Genomic DNA, 19,949 nt, shown 5'->3' with positions numbered 1-19,949 from the left:
TCAAATATTTTCTGGCAAATGGACAGTCAAAGATTGTAAATAATAGAGTGGCCACGCTGATTAAAAATTCAAAAAATTCTAAAGTAAAAAGTTAGATTACCTAGATTATTACTTTTCAAATCTTTGATTTTTTTCACGTACAAAAATTACTGATTTTTGGCATTGAAAGATGTACGTTGTGTGTTCTGTCTGTCATTCTCTAAAATTATGAAAAAAGGGGTCATTTTTTCCCCTTAAAATCGGGTGAAACTTTAGCCAACTGCTCTCATTAAGTCAAACTGTTATTAATTATAACCATATGTATAATGTATATATGAAATGGTTATAATTAAGAACAGTTTGACTTAATAAGAGTATTTGACTAAAAGTTACACCCAACTTTACGGGAAATAGGCGAAAAAATTTACCTCTTTTTCATATAAAATTTTATTTATTCATAAGACATAATCAAGGACGTCAAAGGGGATGTTATTTCCCTCTAAAACTTGGGTAAGCTAAAGATCTCGGAAAATGCTGGTCCGGATTAATTTCACTTTTTAGGAAAGTTTGTAATTACATTGATTGTGAGAGATTGTGTGATTTTTTATATATTTTAAAAATCTTCTCATTTTTACTTGTGCATATATTTTTGCAGGAAGGGATATAAAATATACGTGTATATTATGACAGTGGAAAATTTATCGTAAGTTTAGCTTTCTATTTCCCCTGTCGATTATTGGTCGAGCCATTCATCCAGTAGTAAGTCTGGAGATGAGTGTAAAGGGTGGTGATGGAGAAAATCGTTACTTTGGCCCGCTACATGTTTCACTTTACTGTTGAATATGGAAATCTGGTGTAAGATCCAAGTAATATTAAATCCATATTTGCAGGCTTGGATGTAAAGATTTCTCTTGGTTCCACAAGAATATTTATCCAGAACTTGTACTACCTGGTCAAGAACCGAAGCCAGAGTCTCAGGTTATTTTATATTTTTGACTTTTATGATAAAATGAAGAAGAAAAATTTTGGGGTGAAGGTTATTTTTTCCAAAGGCGAATTATGTTTGGAGGAGGTAGGACCCTTCCTTTTAATGGTTACAAACCTTCCCAGGGCCTATGAGAAGTTTTACTATAAAGGAAAACCATATCGGTACAGTGATTAGCGAAATCCTTCGGTACACACAGACAGACAAAGCAAGATACATCCTGTTACTTTTATACAGGGAAAAGAGAAAGTAACTCTTAAGGAAAATTTCCCCACAACCCCCTTCCCCTTTTCCTTCCCTTCTTACCCACCACTCTTCAGTTACATAAAAAACAAGATATACCCCCACCTTACTTTCAAAGGTTTCGTGCTTTTTTATAGAATTAATTGTTAGAATAGCTAGGCCTGCTTTTATATAAGTATTGTATCCCCATACTGAAGAACACTTTAGTATTTAATTGGAACTATTCAGATTACGATGCTTTTTCTTCTAATACAAGAAATGTTATTTTTAGCTAATTTTAAGTTTTTACCAGGGATCTAACCAGGGATAAGACAATGAACGATAAATTGATATACATCCTCAATGATAATACACAAAATTACCCCCTCTGTAGATGACAATTGGTGGTTAAAACTTTTCGACACTCAACTTATTGAACCAACCACTCAAAAATCAATTAGTGTTCCCAAAGTTGTCAAGCCAACAGAAAATCAAACTTTATTACTAAACTTTTCGAACTAGTGTAAATAATAAACAGCCTAACATCCCCTCCCTCCCTGGATTTTACTCATTACATTTAATTTGAATGGCCTAATTAATATATTTTGCAAGAGTTTCTAATTATTTTTAACTATTTATGAATGAGAATAATAAGATCAAGTTGTGAAACCCACAAAAGGTAGGGATATAAAGGGATAAGACAATGGCCGATAAATTGATGTACATCCCCAATGATAATACACAATATTATGCTTTCTGTAGATTACAAATGGTTAAAACGTTTGGACACTCAACTTAATCAACCAACCAATCAAATGCAATAAAAGTTCCTAAAGTTGTTAAGCTAACGAAAAATTAAACGTTATTATTAGGGTTGGCAATCCAAATCCGGAATCCGTTTTTTAATAGCGGATTCGGATTCTTAATTGGTATGCTAAAATAAGCGTCTTGGGTTTTTTCTTTAAACTCCCCCTTTTTGAAGCAAAGATTATCATCATTATATATACCTAATATCTTTTAAAATCTGGTTCGATTCTCGGAAGTGAATTATAGAGAACACCAAGAACATTAATTTTTAGGACATATGTAGCACTTAAATTTTTTAATTTTTAATAAAAGCCTTTTAAAATATTGCTAGAATCCCGAATCCGCCAAAAATAAGAATCCGGAATCCGCGAGAATCCGCCATTTTTTGGACGGATTCTTGTAAGAAGCCGAATCCGGTCCAAAAATTTGACGGATTGCCATACCTAGTTATTATAAAACTTTGTGGACTAGTGAAACAAAACAGCCCAATGCCCACTCCCTTCCTTGGTTTTACTCAGTTGCATTTGATTTGAATGGCCTAATTAATATGTTTTGCGTAAAATTTTCTATTTATTTTCAAAATTAAATCTTTGAATTAAGGAATTATGAACTATTCATGAATGAAAATAATAAGATCATGTTAGATTGACAAATGGCGTACTTTTATCCAAAGAGAGGGGACAATGGGCTGTTTATTACACTAGTCCCCAATGTTTTACAATAACGTTTTCTTATTCGTTGGATTAACAACTATGAGGACTTTGGATTTCATCCACTGATTGTAATCTGCGGAAGGGGTATTTTTTTGCACCATCATTCGGGATGTTCTTAATTTTATCGGTCATTGTCTTATCCCTTTAGATCCCTGCATAAAAGGTGTAATTTTATCAACTTCATAGGCTGCAAGCGTCAAACCGGCACACAGCTTACGCTCGCATAACTTAGACCTAATAATAATCGAAAAATTCCAAAAGCTTACAAAAGTACTCGTACAGATAAAACGCGCATTAATGCACGGTGTTATCTACCTTTGCATGATTACAAACATAATCTGAATGTTAGGTTTTGTCCGTTCTTAAGAATACAATCTTTAAAGTTATTGAAAATATATTTTTTGTAACTTCGACTTGATTCGAATCAAAATTGTGTTGTACTTTAAAAAGGTTTATTTTTTATTTTCTAGGATACTTAACAACTTTACCTATGACCTCGATAGTATCCACACAGTCAAATTTTGATCATCTTCTTGAAAATTAAAAGAATTTATTTATTATTTTGAAAGAGTAGGTACTTTAAATATAAAGAAAAATTTATTGAGAAAAAAATACCTAATTATGTAATTTTTTAGATCAATATGTGATAATTATTTATTTTTGAAATTTACTCAGGGTTAAAGCTAAGATGAATAAAAGAATATTTAGACAAGTTATTCAATTTGTAGAAGAGTAACAGAATGCATGTCTCGTATATATCTTAAGATCTCGCTAACCGCTGAACCGATATGGTTCTAATTTACAGCAAAGCTTTTATACGTCCAGGGATTCTGAAAAAGTCATGTATAGCATTGTATTACAGACAATATTCCACGAATTTTAAAATGGAAATCATAAAGTTTTGTAAGCCCGGTCCTTCAACCACTAAAGGCTAACAAAAACTGGTTTGAATTTTAAAATTGTTCATTTTTGTATGCAGAAAGCTGTTTATAATATTATGCGATAAATAAATTATTTATAAATTTTTTTCATTATTTATCTTTTTATCTTACTAAGTTAATGATCTATTTTAAGGTGAAATTCCAACGTTGGGATGAAAAGAGGAGAAACTTTGTAGAAAGTGTTCAACTAGTTCACAATCCAACAGGACTTTGTCTACAAACTAAACATAGTGTCAAGGATAAAGGTAATAATGGTCAGGGATCTAAAGAGATTAGACAATGGCCGATAAATTGATGTACATCCCCAATAATTAGTGGTTTAACAGATTGAGCATCCAACTTAATGAACTAACCAATAGAAATTCATCTAAAGTCCCCGATATAGTTAGTTCAAAGAATAAGAATATTTATTTATCGCATCGTATTATAAACAGCTATCTGCGGATATAGAATGTACAATTATAAGATTAAAACCCGTTTTTATATTCGTAAAAAGCCGGGTATAATACGATGCTAGACATAGTTTTTTCGTATGGATGAGAACCGGTTCCTATCCACCGGATTCGAATGAATACGAGAAAACATTATTATAAAAGTTTTGGGACTTGTGTAAGAAACAGCCCATTATACCCTCGCTCTCTGGCAATAATTGTAGGTTAGCTGTGCAACTGATAATTTAGAAAATGACTAATTTTGTACAAGGTGGATAGATACTAGTATTTTTTACTTTTTTTTTGGGGGGGGGGGGCGGGGTAGGTAGGGAATTACTCCTTTAGCTGTAACCAATCCTAATCAATCTAGAATACTACGGAGTCCGCTCTGTAATTTGTATGTCTGTCCTTCCGTCTAAGTATGTTAGCAAAAAACTTGGAATTAGTCCCTTTCGTAACATCGCCCCATAAGGGGCGATTCGTCGTATTTTTAAAATGGCTTTTTATAGGTTATTTTAGGTTAGGTTAGGTTATATTGGGTTAGGTGATTGCCCTACAGGGTTAGGTAATTGGCCCCGCAGGGTTAGAGCCCCCCGCAGGGGCTAGAAATAGGAGAGAAGCTACTGTGAAAAATATGAAGAATCGCCCCATAAGGAGCGATGTTACGAGAGGGACTATACCCAAAAACTTTTCAAAAAGGCATCAGTTTTAATGAAAACTATTCTTGTTTAAAATACAAATTTAACAAGGATGACAACATACTTTAAAGCGAAGCTCTGAAACGGTAGGATAAACGATCTGAACTGAATATACAAAATATAATAAATATATAAGTTTTGACAAAATTATACGTAAATTTGTTGCAAAACTTCTTACATACAGAATACTTTTTAGGGATATACTGACATTTCTTAGGACTTGATTATAGAGATGCTTCGCTTATAGTATTGTACCTTATTGTAATAGGAATCAGTACTCCAAAAATCAGACTAATCGGATGATTATATCACATAAAAATTGTTGTTAAAAAAGTTAAATTTTAACATGTTTAAATTGGACGTACGGACATTCTGGTAACTATTATAGAGTTGCTACGCTTTCTAAATCGTAACCTAACTACTACAGAAATCATCATGCAAAGTTTAAAATCGATAGAACAATTCTAACATGCCTAATTTAACGAAAAAAACTATCTGTTACGGACGAACGGACGACCCTAATTACAAAAAAGCTTTGCTTTTAAAAAAATTTCTATAAAGAGAAAGAAAGAACACATTTAAAAGGAGTACATATATACTTTCCTTCTTATTAATGATGATATAATCATATTTTGCTTAGGATTAGTATTATATTATTCTTGGATTATTTAATTTACAAAATTTAATTAATCTTTGAATATTATTATTTTTGAAATAATGAAGTACTGATTTTGACAAGGTATAGGACATTGGAGAGCCAAAAATGTTTCGATTACTTACTAAATAGTTTGGAAACACATTTTTATCTACCTAACAAATACCTTATACGTGCGAGGCTGCTGTCCACGACACTTTAACGTCAGGTCTAACTACCTAGGAAATCTAAGGGGAGCCAAATCTATCCTTTTCTATCCAAACACCCGAGGTATTAGGTAAAGTAACACCCAACAGACAACCATCTCTGATTGCATGACCTTTGTCTGAAAGTTCTAATTTTGCAATGTAATGAGTTGCGCCTGTTTTTGGCAAAGGCATTCCCCCTACTATGTAAATTAATGTTGGGCATCTAATGGTCGAGGGTTCCATATTTATCCAAGTAATTACAACAATTTGGCAAGGGCAATTTATAGAAAAAATTATCTAATTAAAATAAAATTTTACAACCAACCAACTAATAATATTTTAATACTTTTAACAAAAGTGGTATATTTTTAACTTTTTCCAAATAAAATTTTTGATGCTTTTTTCGTCATTTGTATGGTCTTAAGGACCTCAAAAACAATTGTCTTAAAAAATCCTTGATAGTAAGAATATTAACTAAAAATTGGGATTATTCGTCCATCTGATAAAATGTTTGTATTGTACTTTGTAATTTTTATTGTTTTTAACAATATCAGGTACGTATTGTACCTTCTTGTTTTCTTCATTTTATTTTTATTTTGTCAACGAAAAATTGCTTTCAAAATAAGATTAATGTGATAAGGACAATCAAAAATTGCTTTCAAAATAAAATTATTGTGATAAGGACAATCAAAAATTGCTTTCAAAATAAAATTATTGTGATAAAGACAATCAAAATATTGTTGATTTGTTTTGAGTGATTCCAGATTGAAATTGTAATTAAAAGTAAATAATATTTTGAGTTGTTAAAAACTAGGGTATTGTTGATATTTTAACAAATAAGGTTTAATTAAAAAACAATGAGTGGCAACATCCATAATACCGAAGCTCAACAAACCAGACGGACAGACATACGAATATTAACAATTGTAGAGTAACAATGCACTTAAAGGAAGCCTGCAAGAAATACACCTCTCTAAATGCTGAAAAACTGCCACAAGTAGACTTAATATCTGAAATGTGAATCCTCCGGCTTCAATGATAAAAGAGAATAAGCATTTTAAATGACTTTTTAGGTATATGAAAGTTTTCCACGTACAATAAAAGAAATTTAGAAATTAAATTACGTCGCCTAGAAGGCAAATTAAAAGCTTATTTTCAGCCGAAAGTTAAGTTTCCTCTAACTGAATACATTTTTATTATGAAACACCCATTTTCATAGTCAAAATCATATTTTTTTAAACTCAGTATAAATTGCATTGTATTGAGATTACTGTAGTGTTATATCAGAATCGGATTCAATCTAGCTAAAGTATATCCAAGCTGAGTCGTACTGGAAACTGTTGTTTTAATCCTCTCTATCTTTAAGATTGATATTAGATGAAAAATATTTGTTGACGAAATTGTTTTTTCTTAAAAAGATGAAATAAATTGAAGGTATTAAATTCTGTGTGCAATATGTTATCAAGAAAATATTTGTTGCAACTTTTGGTCAGATTATTAACTGCGTGTTGTTATTTGTTAATGATTTGTTAATTTTATTTTGTACATCTCAAAAATATGAAATAAACAAAAGTTCTAACCTATTCCTTATGTAAATTTAACGGATCTCAGTGTGTTTTATGGTTCTTCTTTACAATGTATTGTCTCAATGGTCCTGTGAAGGTTTATAACCCCCCTACGAGAAGCTACACTGTAAAATGAAATCATATCGGTTCAGCAATTAGCGAGATTCTTCAGGACAGACAGACAAATAAAGATCCTATTACTTTAATATAATGATTTTAAAGTGTCCCAAAACCTCTCAACATAATTCGAGTCTACTTTATTATCTCCAGTGATCTAAATGAATAAGACAATGAACTATAACTTAAAATTAAATCCTCAATAATAATAAACAAAATTATCAGTTGAAAAGTTTTGTCACTACTTGTTTGAAACCGCCCAAAAAAATTCAATAAAGTACCCAAAGTTTTTAAGCCACTGACAGGATAGGTAACCTGGTTATAAATCATTGGGTACCAGTGTTATTTACAGTTTAATATACATTTCCTTTCTGATTATTGTCTTCTATGTTAGGTGGTGAGTTGAATCTTCAGGGTTGTATGAGAATTAAAGAACAAACTATTTTCAGAACAGATAAAAACCAGGTGAGAAATATATTTTTTTGGTATGGTAGTAGTTTGAATAGTTATTTATAGACGGTTTTCCTTGGATATTTGAATTAGAAATTAAAGCCAGTTTTTGTTAGCCTCGAGGGGCCGAAATTCCGGAATAACAAAACTAGTTTTAATCTTGTGATTGTAAATTTTTTATATTCTTAGAAAACTGTCTGTAATACTATACTATTCATGATTTTTTAGTATGGCTAAGAACCCGTTTTTATCCATTGGATAATAATCAATTTCGAAGCCATAGACTGGAAATACTTTTACTCCCATTCCCATGACGTCACTCAAGTTTATTTGAAAAATCAATATTGTTTGTAACTTAAAATAGTAAAGGTATGAATACAAGTTTACTCAAGACTAGTTTTATTTAGTATTTTTAACATAGAAAACCCACAAAAAAATTATTAGTTTCTTTTTTAAACATTTTATGTTAGAGGGTTGTATTTTATATACAGCGTCAAATAAAAAAAATTATAAATAAAATAAACAAAGATAAATAGCATTCATTAAAGCGAGGCTCATAAATAAGACATTTCAAAAATGTAGTTCAAACAAGTTTAAATGGCACCGTGGACTTTCTGGTTATGGGTTCCAACGATGCAAAGAATATTGATTATTGCAGAGAGAGAAGGGACAAATTTTTATCATAACGTTTTCTTATTCGTTGCTTTAACAATTATTGGGACTTTTCATGAAGTTTCAACCACGAAATTTTAATCTACAGAAGGGGTAATTTTGTGTATTAACATTGGGGTTGTACATCAATTTGTCGACCATTGGCTTATCCCTGTGTTTCAGGACCATGCATAAATTATCTTGGAAGGACACACTTAAAATTTGGAAGAGATTCAACGCTTTGACAACAAAATAAATATAAACAAGGATGACAACATCCATAAAAGCGAAGCACTGAAACGGTAGGACAAACGGACACTTACACTTGTATAGTGTCAGAACTGAATAATCAGAATATAAATGTAAAAATGTCGAAGCTAAATTGTAAGTAAAATTGTTAAAAAAGTAAAAAAATCAACAAGTTTAAAATGGACGTACGGACATTCTGGTAATGATTATAGAGTTGCTACGCTTTCTAAATCGTACCTAACTACTACAGGAATCACCATGCAAAGTTTGAAATCAATAGGACAATTCTAACATGCCTAAATTAGCGAAAAAAGCTATCCGTTACGGACGGACGGACCGACCCTAATTATAGAAAAGCTTGGCTTTTAAAAAGTTCACCTATATGGATTCCCTGTATTTTAAATATAAATCGTAGAATTTATTTAAAATTATAAAATATCACGTATATAATCCAGATGTTATGTTCGTAATAAAAATGCAAATTTATAGCTAAAAGGTTGCAAAAAAACCTGTTATACATTGTACAGGGTGTTTGTATTTGATGGGGCAAAAGTTTTGTCTATTTTAACCCACTTACTGGTGACAGAAGAGAGTCTTACAATTACAATTCTATTTAATCAAGTTTTAAATAATTAACTATTCTCATTTTTATGGAACTTTCAACAGGAATATAAAGGGATAAGACTATGACCGATAAATTGATGTACATCCTCAATGATTATAAACAAAATTACCACTTCTGTAGGCTAAAATTAGTGGTTGAAATGTTTGAACAGCCTCAAGATGCTAGTTGCACAGCTGCTAGTTTTTTTTTATAGTAAACTCCCCGAGACAAAAAAGAAAATTAGATATATTGATGACTAATTTCTGTCAAGTGCAAGTGGGTTAAATTGTACAATACTTTTGCTAAATTAAAAGAAGCTCTTTATAGTGCCTTTAAAAAACCAGCATGTATCATTACAGTGCGTTTTAAGGTGCTTTGACTTTTGTGTCAGAACCTAAATTGGGACATAGTGCATTTCATTACCCTAGGTTAGGTAACTTCATTTCACTTTTCAATAAAATATAAAATTTCAAGTATAATTTTCATCCACTAGGAGTTACCGCATAATCATGACAAGAATTTGAACAAGTTTGCTTTTATAAAGTTTTTCATAAAACCACTTCTTAAGTGAGTTGATTCATGGCTATTTTTAAAAGCGAAGCTTTTCTATAATTAGGGTCGGTCCGTCCGTACGTCCGTCCGTCCGTAACGGATAGCTTTTTTCCATTAATTTAGGCATGTTAGAATTGTCCTATCGATTTCAAATTTTGCATGGTGATTCCTTTAGTAGTTAGGTACGATTTAGAAAGCGTAGCAACTCTATAATCATTACCAAAATGTCCGTACGTCCATTTTAAACATGTTGTTTTTTTTACTTTTTTAACAACAAATTTTTATGTGAACTAATCATCTGATTGATCTGATTTTTGGTATATTAATTCCTGGGACAACAAAGTATAATGTAATAAGCGAAGCAACTCTATAATTAAGTCCTTAAAACGTAAGTATGTCCATAAACATTATCCTGTATCAAGCAGTTTTTTAAAATATTTACTTACAATTTTGCTTTGACCCTTATGAATTTATATTATGATTATTCAGTTCTGACACTATTCAAGTGTTAATGTCCGTTTGTCCTACCGTTTCAGTGCTTCGCTTTTATGGATGTTGTCATCCTTGTTATCAGTTTCTTTGCTAAGGTCACGGAAATTCAGCCTTAAATAAATCATATATAGAGAGGTTTTATGACAGACTTTATAAAAGCAAAGTTGTTCAAAATTTTAAATAAATAATATTTGCTTTTCTTGTCATGATTATGGGGTAACTACTAGTGGATGAAAATTGAACTTGAAATTTTCAAATCTAATTTTCTCAAAAACGACTGCATTTTAGATTTTGTTGAAAAGTGAAATGAAGTTACCTAACCTAGGGTAATGAAATGCACTATGTCCCAATTTAGGTTCTGACTCAAAAGTCAAAGCACCTTCATACGCACTGTGTCATATCTTTGCGTGGGATTTTTAGAATTAGAACAAGAACAGGCTGGCCACAAACATGCTATTTCCACTATTTCCGCTATTTCCACTATTTTTGCATGCTATGCATACTATTCCAAAAAATTATGCTATTTCCACTATTGTCCAAAACTGCATACTATTTCCACTATTTTCCAAAAACTGCATACCTACTATTTGCCACAATTTATTTGTATGTCAGAAAAATCTTCAATTTTTAGATGATTAAAATGAACTGACTTTTTTAGATCATGAAAAGTAAACGAAGTATTAGGTTTTATCACATTTTCACAGTATCTTTTATCCTATTTGTAGGGGGCTCTAACCAGGGTACCGGAGCCGTATAATTTTGATGCGGCTCCGGCTCCGCGGAGCCGTATTTGGAAATACGGCTCCCGGCTCCGGCTCCAGCTCCGGCTCCGGCTTCTACCTTAAAATTAATATATCAATTTTTTTTCATTATTGAATTTGATAAAATAAAATAAATAATATAAAATAGACCGTTGCCAAATTATAATATTACTTTAAAAAATCATTTTTAGCTAGTCCGGAGCCGGAGCCGTTTTTAACGAAAAATACGGCTCCGGCTCCACCAAAAATGTTGCTGCTCCCGGCTCCCGGCTCCGGCTCCAGAACACTGGCTCTAACACTGCGGGGCAATCATTACCACTTATCTAACCTAAAATAACTTATCAGGCATTATCCTCTTAGGATTTTTTTTTTTCAATTTTGAAAATTTGAGTTTCCCCCCCCCCCCCTGACATCGACGAACAACTATTTTAGGTTAGGTCAGGTTAGGTTTTAGGCTAGGGAGCCGTGCGCTGCGGCCAGAGTTCATAGTTCGCTGTTTTAAAAAATTTTAAGAGGATAATACCACTTATCAAATGCTACTGTGAAAATACGGCAAACTCGCTACTTTGTTTTCAATTTTTTTAGAAATGTTTCCAGAAGAAAGTAGTTCTTCAGTTCAGATTGTTGTACCTTTTTTGAAAGTTATTGGTATTTCCACATTCAATGTAAAGATATCTTCTTATGAATTTTAATAGCATTGAGGAGTACTTTTATTATTAAATGATCCTATAGGTAACTGAGGTTTATGATCTCTTAACTAATATAAATCCTCTGTTTTAAGGTCCTTTTTCACATAACAATTTTAAACGGCTGTAATTTTGAAGCTAGAAGACCAATTTTTTCAGAAAATGTTTTTGTGTGTGTAAATTTTATGTTAGGAATCTCAAAACATAAATTTCAGCAGCGGAAGCTGTACTTAGCAGCTGCCAGCCGGGGCTCGGCAGGAAAACGACGGTGGATATTTATGAAATTTTAATACCTCATGTGGACATGTTGGAAAAGCTTAAGTTTAAAATTTAAAGTCAAAAATTTCGGTCAAAGGATCCTTTTAAACATTTCTGGAAACCTGGAGGATCAGGACGTGCAGGATCAAACCTGGAACCTTAAATTGTTGCCTATATACATATATATGAAATTTTAGTATTTTGGTAACATAAATGCTTTCTTAAACTCAAATGTTTTTACTCTTTACCTAAATGATCCTGCCAGGTTTGCTGGCATCCTGTGCCCGCTAGGAATGAGATATTCATAAAATTCTTACTCTCACTTAAGTGTCATACCCAAACCCATTATTTAAGTCACTAGGTGCCTATTAGATCAAGGGGGGGGGGGTTCTCAGGAACCAAAATTATGAACCTTGCAGATTTTTTGGACTTAAGCTTTTATGGGTAAATTAACATTTAGTTAGATGTCACCCCACTTCCACTCTACCTAGCCCTGCGGGGGTTAAAAAAAGCCTTTAAATGAACCTAACCTATCTTATAAACCATTTGATTTGATCATGAGAGCAGATTTTTTTGGACTTAAGCTATCAGAGGTATAGTTTAAGCAAGAAGCAACTCAAGCAACCTCAGTTTTCCACTATATAAACCGTGCAGATATTTTAGACTTAAGCTTTTATTAGTGCAGACCAACTTTTAGTTTAAAAGTCATTCTCCCCCCTAGCCCTCCGGGGCTCAATAAAACCCTAAAATGAACCTGACCTTAATTATCCCTAAACATTTAATCATAAAAGCATATTTTTTTCAATACAAGTTATCAGAGGCATGTGTTATAATTTTAGCAGGAAGCAACACCTTAGCCCCAATCCCCCTAGCACTCTGGGACTTTATGAAACCCTAAAAATTGACCAAACCTTAGTTTTCTCTTGGATCACATTTGAACCGTGCAGATATTTTTAACTTAAACAATGTGTATAAAATAACTTTTAAGTTTAGAAGTCATTCCCCTGCCCCCACCCCCCATGCTCTAGCCTTTTAGGGCTTTATAAAACCCTAAAAATGACCTGGAATCCCTTAATTTACCAACTTTATCAATCACCTTTTAGTCTAGAAGTCAATTTGATGCCCCCTCCCCCCTAGCCCTCCGTGGCTCAAAAAGACCTAAGATTAACCTAACCCTAGTTAGGTATCTCTTTAACCATTCGATCATCAGAACAGTTTTTTTGGACTAAAGCTGTCAGAGGCATGAGCTATAGTTTATGCAAGAATCAACAGCTGAAGACCCCCCCTCCCCTTCCTCCCCTGCCTGCATTTTAAGTCATTAAGTTGATTTAAATGCTCATTATTGTGTTTAAAATGCATGCTATTTTATACTATTTTGTTTTAAATGCATGCTATTTCATACTATTTTATGGAATTTGTACATACTATTGCATACTATTCACTTTTTTTCTGCATACTATTTTATGCTATTTTGAAAAAAAGTCTGTGGCCACCCTGCAAGAATGATCTTCAGAAAAATAATAATGTCTTATTCAAAGACAAAGTTTTTCTTCCAAAAAACCGTCAAAATTACCTTTAAAGTTGTTTCATCCGAAAAAATAAATACAAACAAAAATAATGAAACAGCTGGTTTTAGCCTTTTTCGACTGCTAAAAATATCTAACGATCCTGTAATATATATATTTTGAAGCGAATATTTTCTATGTTTAGGTTTCTTCCGTCTGTAACGTTTCAGGGAGTAAGGGAGGGGACAATGAGCAATTAAAGCGGCATTCTATGCGCAAGTCCCCAAACTCAGTCAGAAACTGCTAAATTCTTGCACATTCCCTTTAAGCCAGTCCCCAAAATCTGAGACTCCTAAAAATTGAATATTCGATCCATTGTCCCCTCCCTTACTCCCTGGTAACGTTTAGCCCTATTCCTTAATTTAAACATGTTAGATAAAAGGCTTCAGTTTACACTTTTAATCAAATGTATTTTGATAACTTATGAAAGCTTTTCTAAAAATTGCTTGAAATATAATGTAACTGTACACTGTACAGATTATGACAGTTGTCTCTCAGGGAGGAAGGGGACATTGGGCTGTTTATTACACTAGTTCCTAAAGTTTTATAATAACGTTTCTTATTTGTTGGCGTAACAACCATTGACTTTATTTGATTATGATTGGTTGGTTTATTAAAGTTAATTGTTCTAAGGTTTCAACCGCTAATTGTAATCTGCAGAAGGGGTAATTTTGTTTATCATTATTGGGGATGTACATCAATTTATCGGCCACTGTCTTATCCCTTTAGATTCCTGTTCATTTATTAATTGTTGAATTATTTCAGTTGTTGCCTGGAGGGTACCTGTGCATGGATGCTAATAAATCTGTCAGGTAGGGTTAATCCAGTATGGCTTCAAAAACCGATTAATATTCGCTGGATTAAAACCGGTTCTAAGCCATACTGAAAAATCATGTATCGTGTAGTATTATATCCAATTTTCTACGAATATTGAAATTTACAATCTTTACCTTAAAACCAGTTTAGCTAGTCCGTGACTTCGGCATCTCGGGGCTAACAAAACTGCTTTTATCTTATAATTGTACATTTTTATATCCGCGGAAAGCTTATACGATGCGATAAATAACTAAACTATTCAAAACTTTACAAGATGATTCCTGTTACAAAAAGGTATAATTTAGAAAGAATAGATAATTTTAACCAATACCAGTACCGTAGTACGTTAATTTCAAACATTTTGACTCTTTAGGTATCTTTTAATTGGTGTAATTGTCATATTATCTTGATTTTGGGATTGGTGATTCCTTGATAGATTATGCACTATGTAATAAGCGGAGCTTCTGTATATTTAAGTCTAAATATCAGGGATCTAAAGGGATAAGACAATGACCGATAAATTGATGTACATCGTTAGAACACCCCAAAGTTGTTTAGCCAACTAATAAGAAAACGAATTATTATAAAACTTTAGGGACTAGTGTAATAAACAGCCCATTGTCCCTTCTCTCTGACATGGAATTAATGCAATTTTAGATATAAAACTACACACATACAAACATACTGCTTTATTTTAGGTTACAGAAATGTACAGAATTGGATGGTCCTCAAAATTGGAATCTACCCTCAGAAAGGTAAAACAAGTTTATAGTTTACCAATTGCTTCGTCCCTAGCCTCTAGGGATGGGCGGGGGAGGTAAGATAATAACATAAAACCACATTATATAGCTTACCTGAAGATCTTAAGCTTCAAACAAGAAACATTATACTTTACATTATAGATTGGTAGATTAAATATCATTTTGATTGAACGAGGTTTTGTGATTTTTTCGAATATAAAAATTCATTTTGATAGATCGAGGTTTTGTGATTTTCTAAAATTAATATATTTTTTAGGAATAGTGAAGAATCTTCTAAAATTTATAACTCAGCTCTGGGCCTTTGTCTAGGAGTAAAGGTAAGATAGCAAGAATCTAAAGGGATAAGACTATGGCTGATAAATTAATGTACATCCCCAATGATGATACATAAATTTATCCCTTATGTGTCTTACAATTAGTTGTTGAAACATTTGGACACTCAACTAACAAAACAGCCAATCAAAAAGTCTCAAAAGTTGTTAAGCCAACGAATAAGAAACGTATTATAAAACTTTGGGGACCAGTGTAATAACAACCCTATGTCCCCTCCCTCCCCCACAAATATGAGTCAGAACTATTATAATACGGACGTCATTCAATTATGTAAATGAAAAAGTTATTATGTTTTGATGATTAATAGTTTTATATTTTTAGCCTTATTTTCATATTGTATCAAGTTTAAATGATATTCTAGTATCATATTTCTGTATCAAATTAATTCTAATTTTATTATAAATTAAATAAGAGAATTACCTTCTTAAATAAGAAATTTTTTGATAGATTTTAAATTAGTTTGTCCCAATATTTACTTTCAATTTAGAGATTTTAAAGTTAACTTTAGCTGGTTTTAATGTATTTTACTATTAAAAGCAAGCTTTTCTATGATTAGGGTAGATCCGTCCGTAAGTTTTTTTCCTTAATTCATACATATGAAATGTCCTATCGATTTAAAAAAAAAAATAGAGGTTATGGCGGTTTTAACGATATGAAGAGCACTTTTCTATTATTAACACAAGCTGCGCAATTCGAATTTTAAAAAGCTCTGCCTTTTTTTGCACACCCTATATAATAAATTTGATAAGTATAGATGTATAACCCAGACAACTACCTGGCCCCGGTTCCGGGAACCTTTTTTGTCTGCGAGCAAATTGCTTTCTGTTCTTTTTTTTATTTTGAAGTTAATATTGACGATGCTATTGTCTGATATTGAAATACCCAAATGAAAGTCCAGGGTCCACGTTGTAAGAACATACAGTTATTTAGCCCCTTCCCCCTCTATTGTTTTATTTTAACTTAATATTATGTTTAGGAAAATAGAGTGACAACTGTATTATGTCAAGCAGAAGAAGCCAATGTTTGGTCAATCAAAACTCCTTGAAACGGTCCTATGACAAACGCAGGAGTGACAAACGTCGAAGTGGGCAACTAATTTTTTAAAACTTTTATTACAGGTTTTTTAAATGCTAACCCCTGCGGGTGGCAACCTAACCTAACCTGTATACAAAACTTAATTAGCTAGGTAATATGAAAGACACTCCCACGTTCGTCCCTTCTGCGTTTGTCCTGAAACCCTTGAAACCTCTTGTTCTATCAGAGCTGAGATATCAGGGTGAGGGGGTGATTAGTTTCCTGAAAGATGCCTGAGGGTTGAGAGTGATTTTTGCTTTATTTTATTGATAATTTTAAAATCCAGATTTATCTAATCAAACAATCTACTTGCCATATTTAGTTATTATACCTAATTTATTTTGATTATTTTTTATGTAAGATTTTACAAATTTCATTATCTCATTATTTTACAATTTTTTTATTTTCTTTATTCACTAAAAATTATGTTGTCTATCATCATATTTTTTTTCTGAATAAAAAAAGATTTATGGCAATATTAAAGTATTATCTTATTATTAAAAACAAATATCTACAGTTTAATTGCTTTACTTTTGTGTGTGCTTTTTCCGTCCTGTTCTACTAAATGCCTTCTTTGTTAAAATACTCCGCTATTGTCGGTTTGGTGTGGCCCCCCTTTAAATAATCGCCTCTTATTATAACAGGGGCTTTGCCATAATATCGACTCTTCGATTAGCGATGTAAAGTAAGGGGGTGATAGAGGGCGATGTGACCAAACCGACTATTGCTTAAAATACTCTGTTTGTAATTATAACATTCCTATTCTGTGATACAATGAAACTCATGTATTTTTATATCATATTATACATATTTAATTTTAGATATGGCTTCTACAAATATAATAATAATATCTCCAGCATTTGTGGGAGTTCTTTTTGTTTTAGAATTTTTATATATGTTTAGGTGGCTTTTTTAGTATACATTAGATTGAACAGGATTTATTATGTCCATGAATGGCGATTATAATGTAAAAATTTTAGTAGTTATTTTTTTTATTTCTTATTAATGCCAAATCATCTAGGATTGAGAGTTAGAAACGTTGTTAAGGTGTCTTTAGAAAGGTCTTTAAATGCCCCATTTAAAAAAAAAAAATTCTTTTTGGGGGGGGGGGAAATTTTTTTTTTTTTATGGGAGGTTAGTCGACCACACTATTTCTTTTGTGGTTTTTTTAAAATTTTTTTGAGGGGGTTGGGGGTGTTCCACCCCCCTAGAAAATAGTTATAAACCTTCTTGGGATTTATGAGAAGCTACCGTGTAAAGGAGAACCTGATCGGTCCAGTAGTTAGCGAGATCCCTTGCTACAAACAAACAAAAAGGGTGTCCCATAGTGTAGTGGTTAGTGCACTACGCTGTGGTTGGGAGAAACCGAGTTCAAGTCCCCACATAGACTTTGCACTTGATTGACAAATGCTGTCGCAATTTGTCAGATTATGATCACGCAACCTTTCCTAAGATGCCCTAGGGTTGTAAGGGGGGAGATTTGTAGGAAGTTAGGATTCTACAAATCAAGCAGCTCTAACTATGCTTTCCCTCATCCATGCTCCTCGTATGAGAGTGTCATTAATTAGGGTGGCTTAATATGGAACACCTGCCAAAACTCTAGGCCAGGGTGATGTAATAATTGAGTAGCTTCCACGAGAATTGCGGGTCAGCTTGTAATGTAACATAGAATACAATCAGCTGTGCGCAAAGCTTACCAATCTAAGATTGACCAAAGGATTCTCACTTCCAGTCTCCGTGTGCATCTGAGTCCTAACTTCAGAGAATCATGGCTACAACAACAACAACAAACAAACAAACAGACACACAGACAAACAAACAGACAGACATCGTTCTACTTTGTATTATAGATAAAAAGGATTATTATGATACTGAATATTAATGATCTCAAGGGATAAAACAATGTCCAACCCCAACGATGGTACACACAATTATCCTTTTTCTAAATTAAAAATAGTGGATGAAACGTTTGGTAACTCAACCTTATAAACCAACCAATCAAAATTCGATAAACGTCCCTAAAGTTGTTACGCCAACAAATAAGAAAACGTTATTATAAAACTTTGAGGACTAGTGTTTTTAAATAGTTCAATGTCCCCCTCCTCTCTGTAAAACATGGATTATTTATTTTAAATTATGGATTATTATGCTGGTTTGGTATTGGTTATTAGAGGGGAGGGAGGGCTGTGATTTACACTAGTCCCCAAAGTTTTATAATAACGATTTATTATTCGTTGGCTCAACAACTTTGGATACTTTTATATAATTCTGGTTGGTTTGATAAGTCGAATGTCCAAACGGTTCAACCACTAATTTTATATCCTTGATTTGTTATAGAGAAACTGTGCAGCAGCAGTGTGCCATTGTGTGGGCATCAGTTAGACATGCGGTATACATTATTTTTCTTATCAAAATATCAAATATTTAAATATGGCCTAGAATGTGTATAAAAATATCATTTTTTACGGTTGATATTCATTAAAATAATATTTGGGGCTTTCCTGGAAATTGCCCGTAGATCACTGAAATCCCCAATTTATTTTTTGAATGAGTTATTTAAGCAAACAAAATTTAGCATAAATGGATATTTAAATCCCAGGGTATTAAATGATCGATTTTTAATTTTTCCTGAAATAATCAAAAGTAAGGGGGATGTAATTTTAGTTTATTTGTTAATCACTTTAGGTAAATTAGGTTATATTGTTATACTATTAATATATTAGGTTTTTTAAAGCGAAGCTTTTCTATAATTAAGGTCAGTCCGTACGTCCGTCCGTCCGTCCGTCCGAGATAGATAGCTTTTATTCGTTAATTTAGGCATGTTAGAATTGTCCTATCGATTTCAAACTTTGCATGATGATTCCTGTAGTAGTTGGGCACGATTTAGAAAGCGTAGCAACTCTATAATCATTACCAGAATGTCCGTACGTCAATTTTAAAAATGTTGATTTTTCTACTTTTTTAACAACAATACTTTTAAATTCTGATTATTCAGTTCAGATACCATACAAGTGTTAATGTCCGTTTGTCCTACCGTTTCAGTGCTTCGCTTTTATGGATGTTGTCATCCTTGTTTTTATTTAAATAAAATTTACCTGAACAATACTATTATTAAAAAATTATTTAACAATAGTCAAATAAAAATGAACTAAATATATTTTTTTATTGTTCATTTTGTACAAAAAAAATATGAAAATTACAAAAAAGTATCTGTATGCTATTTATAACTAGAATACAAGTAAATTGGATGTACATTAATTCCAATTAACCGCAATCCAATAATGAAACTGGTGTTAGCATCTATAAAAGCAAAGTTCTAAAATCAACGATATGGCAAACGAACTGTAACAGTTGTAGAGTTTAAACAAAACTGAACATAAATACAGGATACTATTA

General features: G+C 32.3%; 1 protein-coding gene across 3 annotated transcripts in view; it reads left to right on the top strand.

Annotated features, from left to right (window-relative positions):
• LOC145332570 (polypeptide N-acetylgalactosaminyltransferase 35A-like) overlaps nucleotides 1–17,409 on the top strand; it is a 47,759-nt gene extending 30,350 nt beyond the window's left edge. The window contains exons 20-27 of one of the 3 annotated variants that reach the window (XR_013884215.1): nucleotides 870–957; nucleotides 3,781–3,892; nucleotides 7,696–7,766; nucleotides 14,335–14,381; nucleotides 15,084–15,140; nucleotides 15,403–15,463; nucleotides 16,456–16,909; nucleotides 17,038–17,409. Coding sequence is in view for 2 of the 3 variants with exons in the window: in XM_080177579.1 (XP_080033705.1) it covers nucleotides 870–957; nucleotides 3,781–3,892; nucleotides 7,696–7,766; nucleotides 14,335–14,381; nucleotides 15,084–15,140; nucleotides 15,403–15,463; nucleotides 16,456–16,524 (505 nt within the window). In the remaining variant the exon portion in view is untranslated. Of the gene's footprint in view, nucleotides 1–869; nucleotides 958–3,780; nucleotides 3,893–7,695; nucleotides 7,767–14,334; nucleotides 14,382–15,083; nucleotides 15,141–15,402; nucleotides 15,464–16,455 lie in introns of all 3 variants that reach the window. The other 2 variants (XM_080177579.1, XM_080177578.1) reach the window with 2 other exon arrangements.
• The last annotated feature ends 2,540 nt before the right edge of the window (nucleotides 17,410–19,949 follow it).

The sequence above is a fragment of the Acartia tonsa genome, chromosome 11 (genome assembly GCF_053477335.1).
Source record: "Acartia tonsa isolate MP-2025a chromosome 11, ASM5347733v1, whole genome shotgun sequence".
Classification (NCBI taxonomy): Eukaryota; Metazoa; Arthropoda; class Copepoda; order Calanoida; family Acartiidae; genus Acartia; species Acartia tonsa.
The sequence above is the reverse complement of the archived record's forward strand: the minus strand, read 5'-3'. Positions and strand labels throughout refer to the sequence as shown.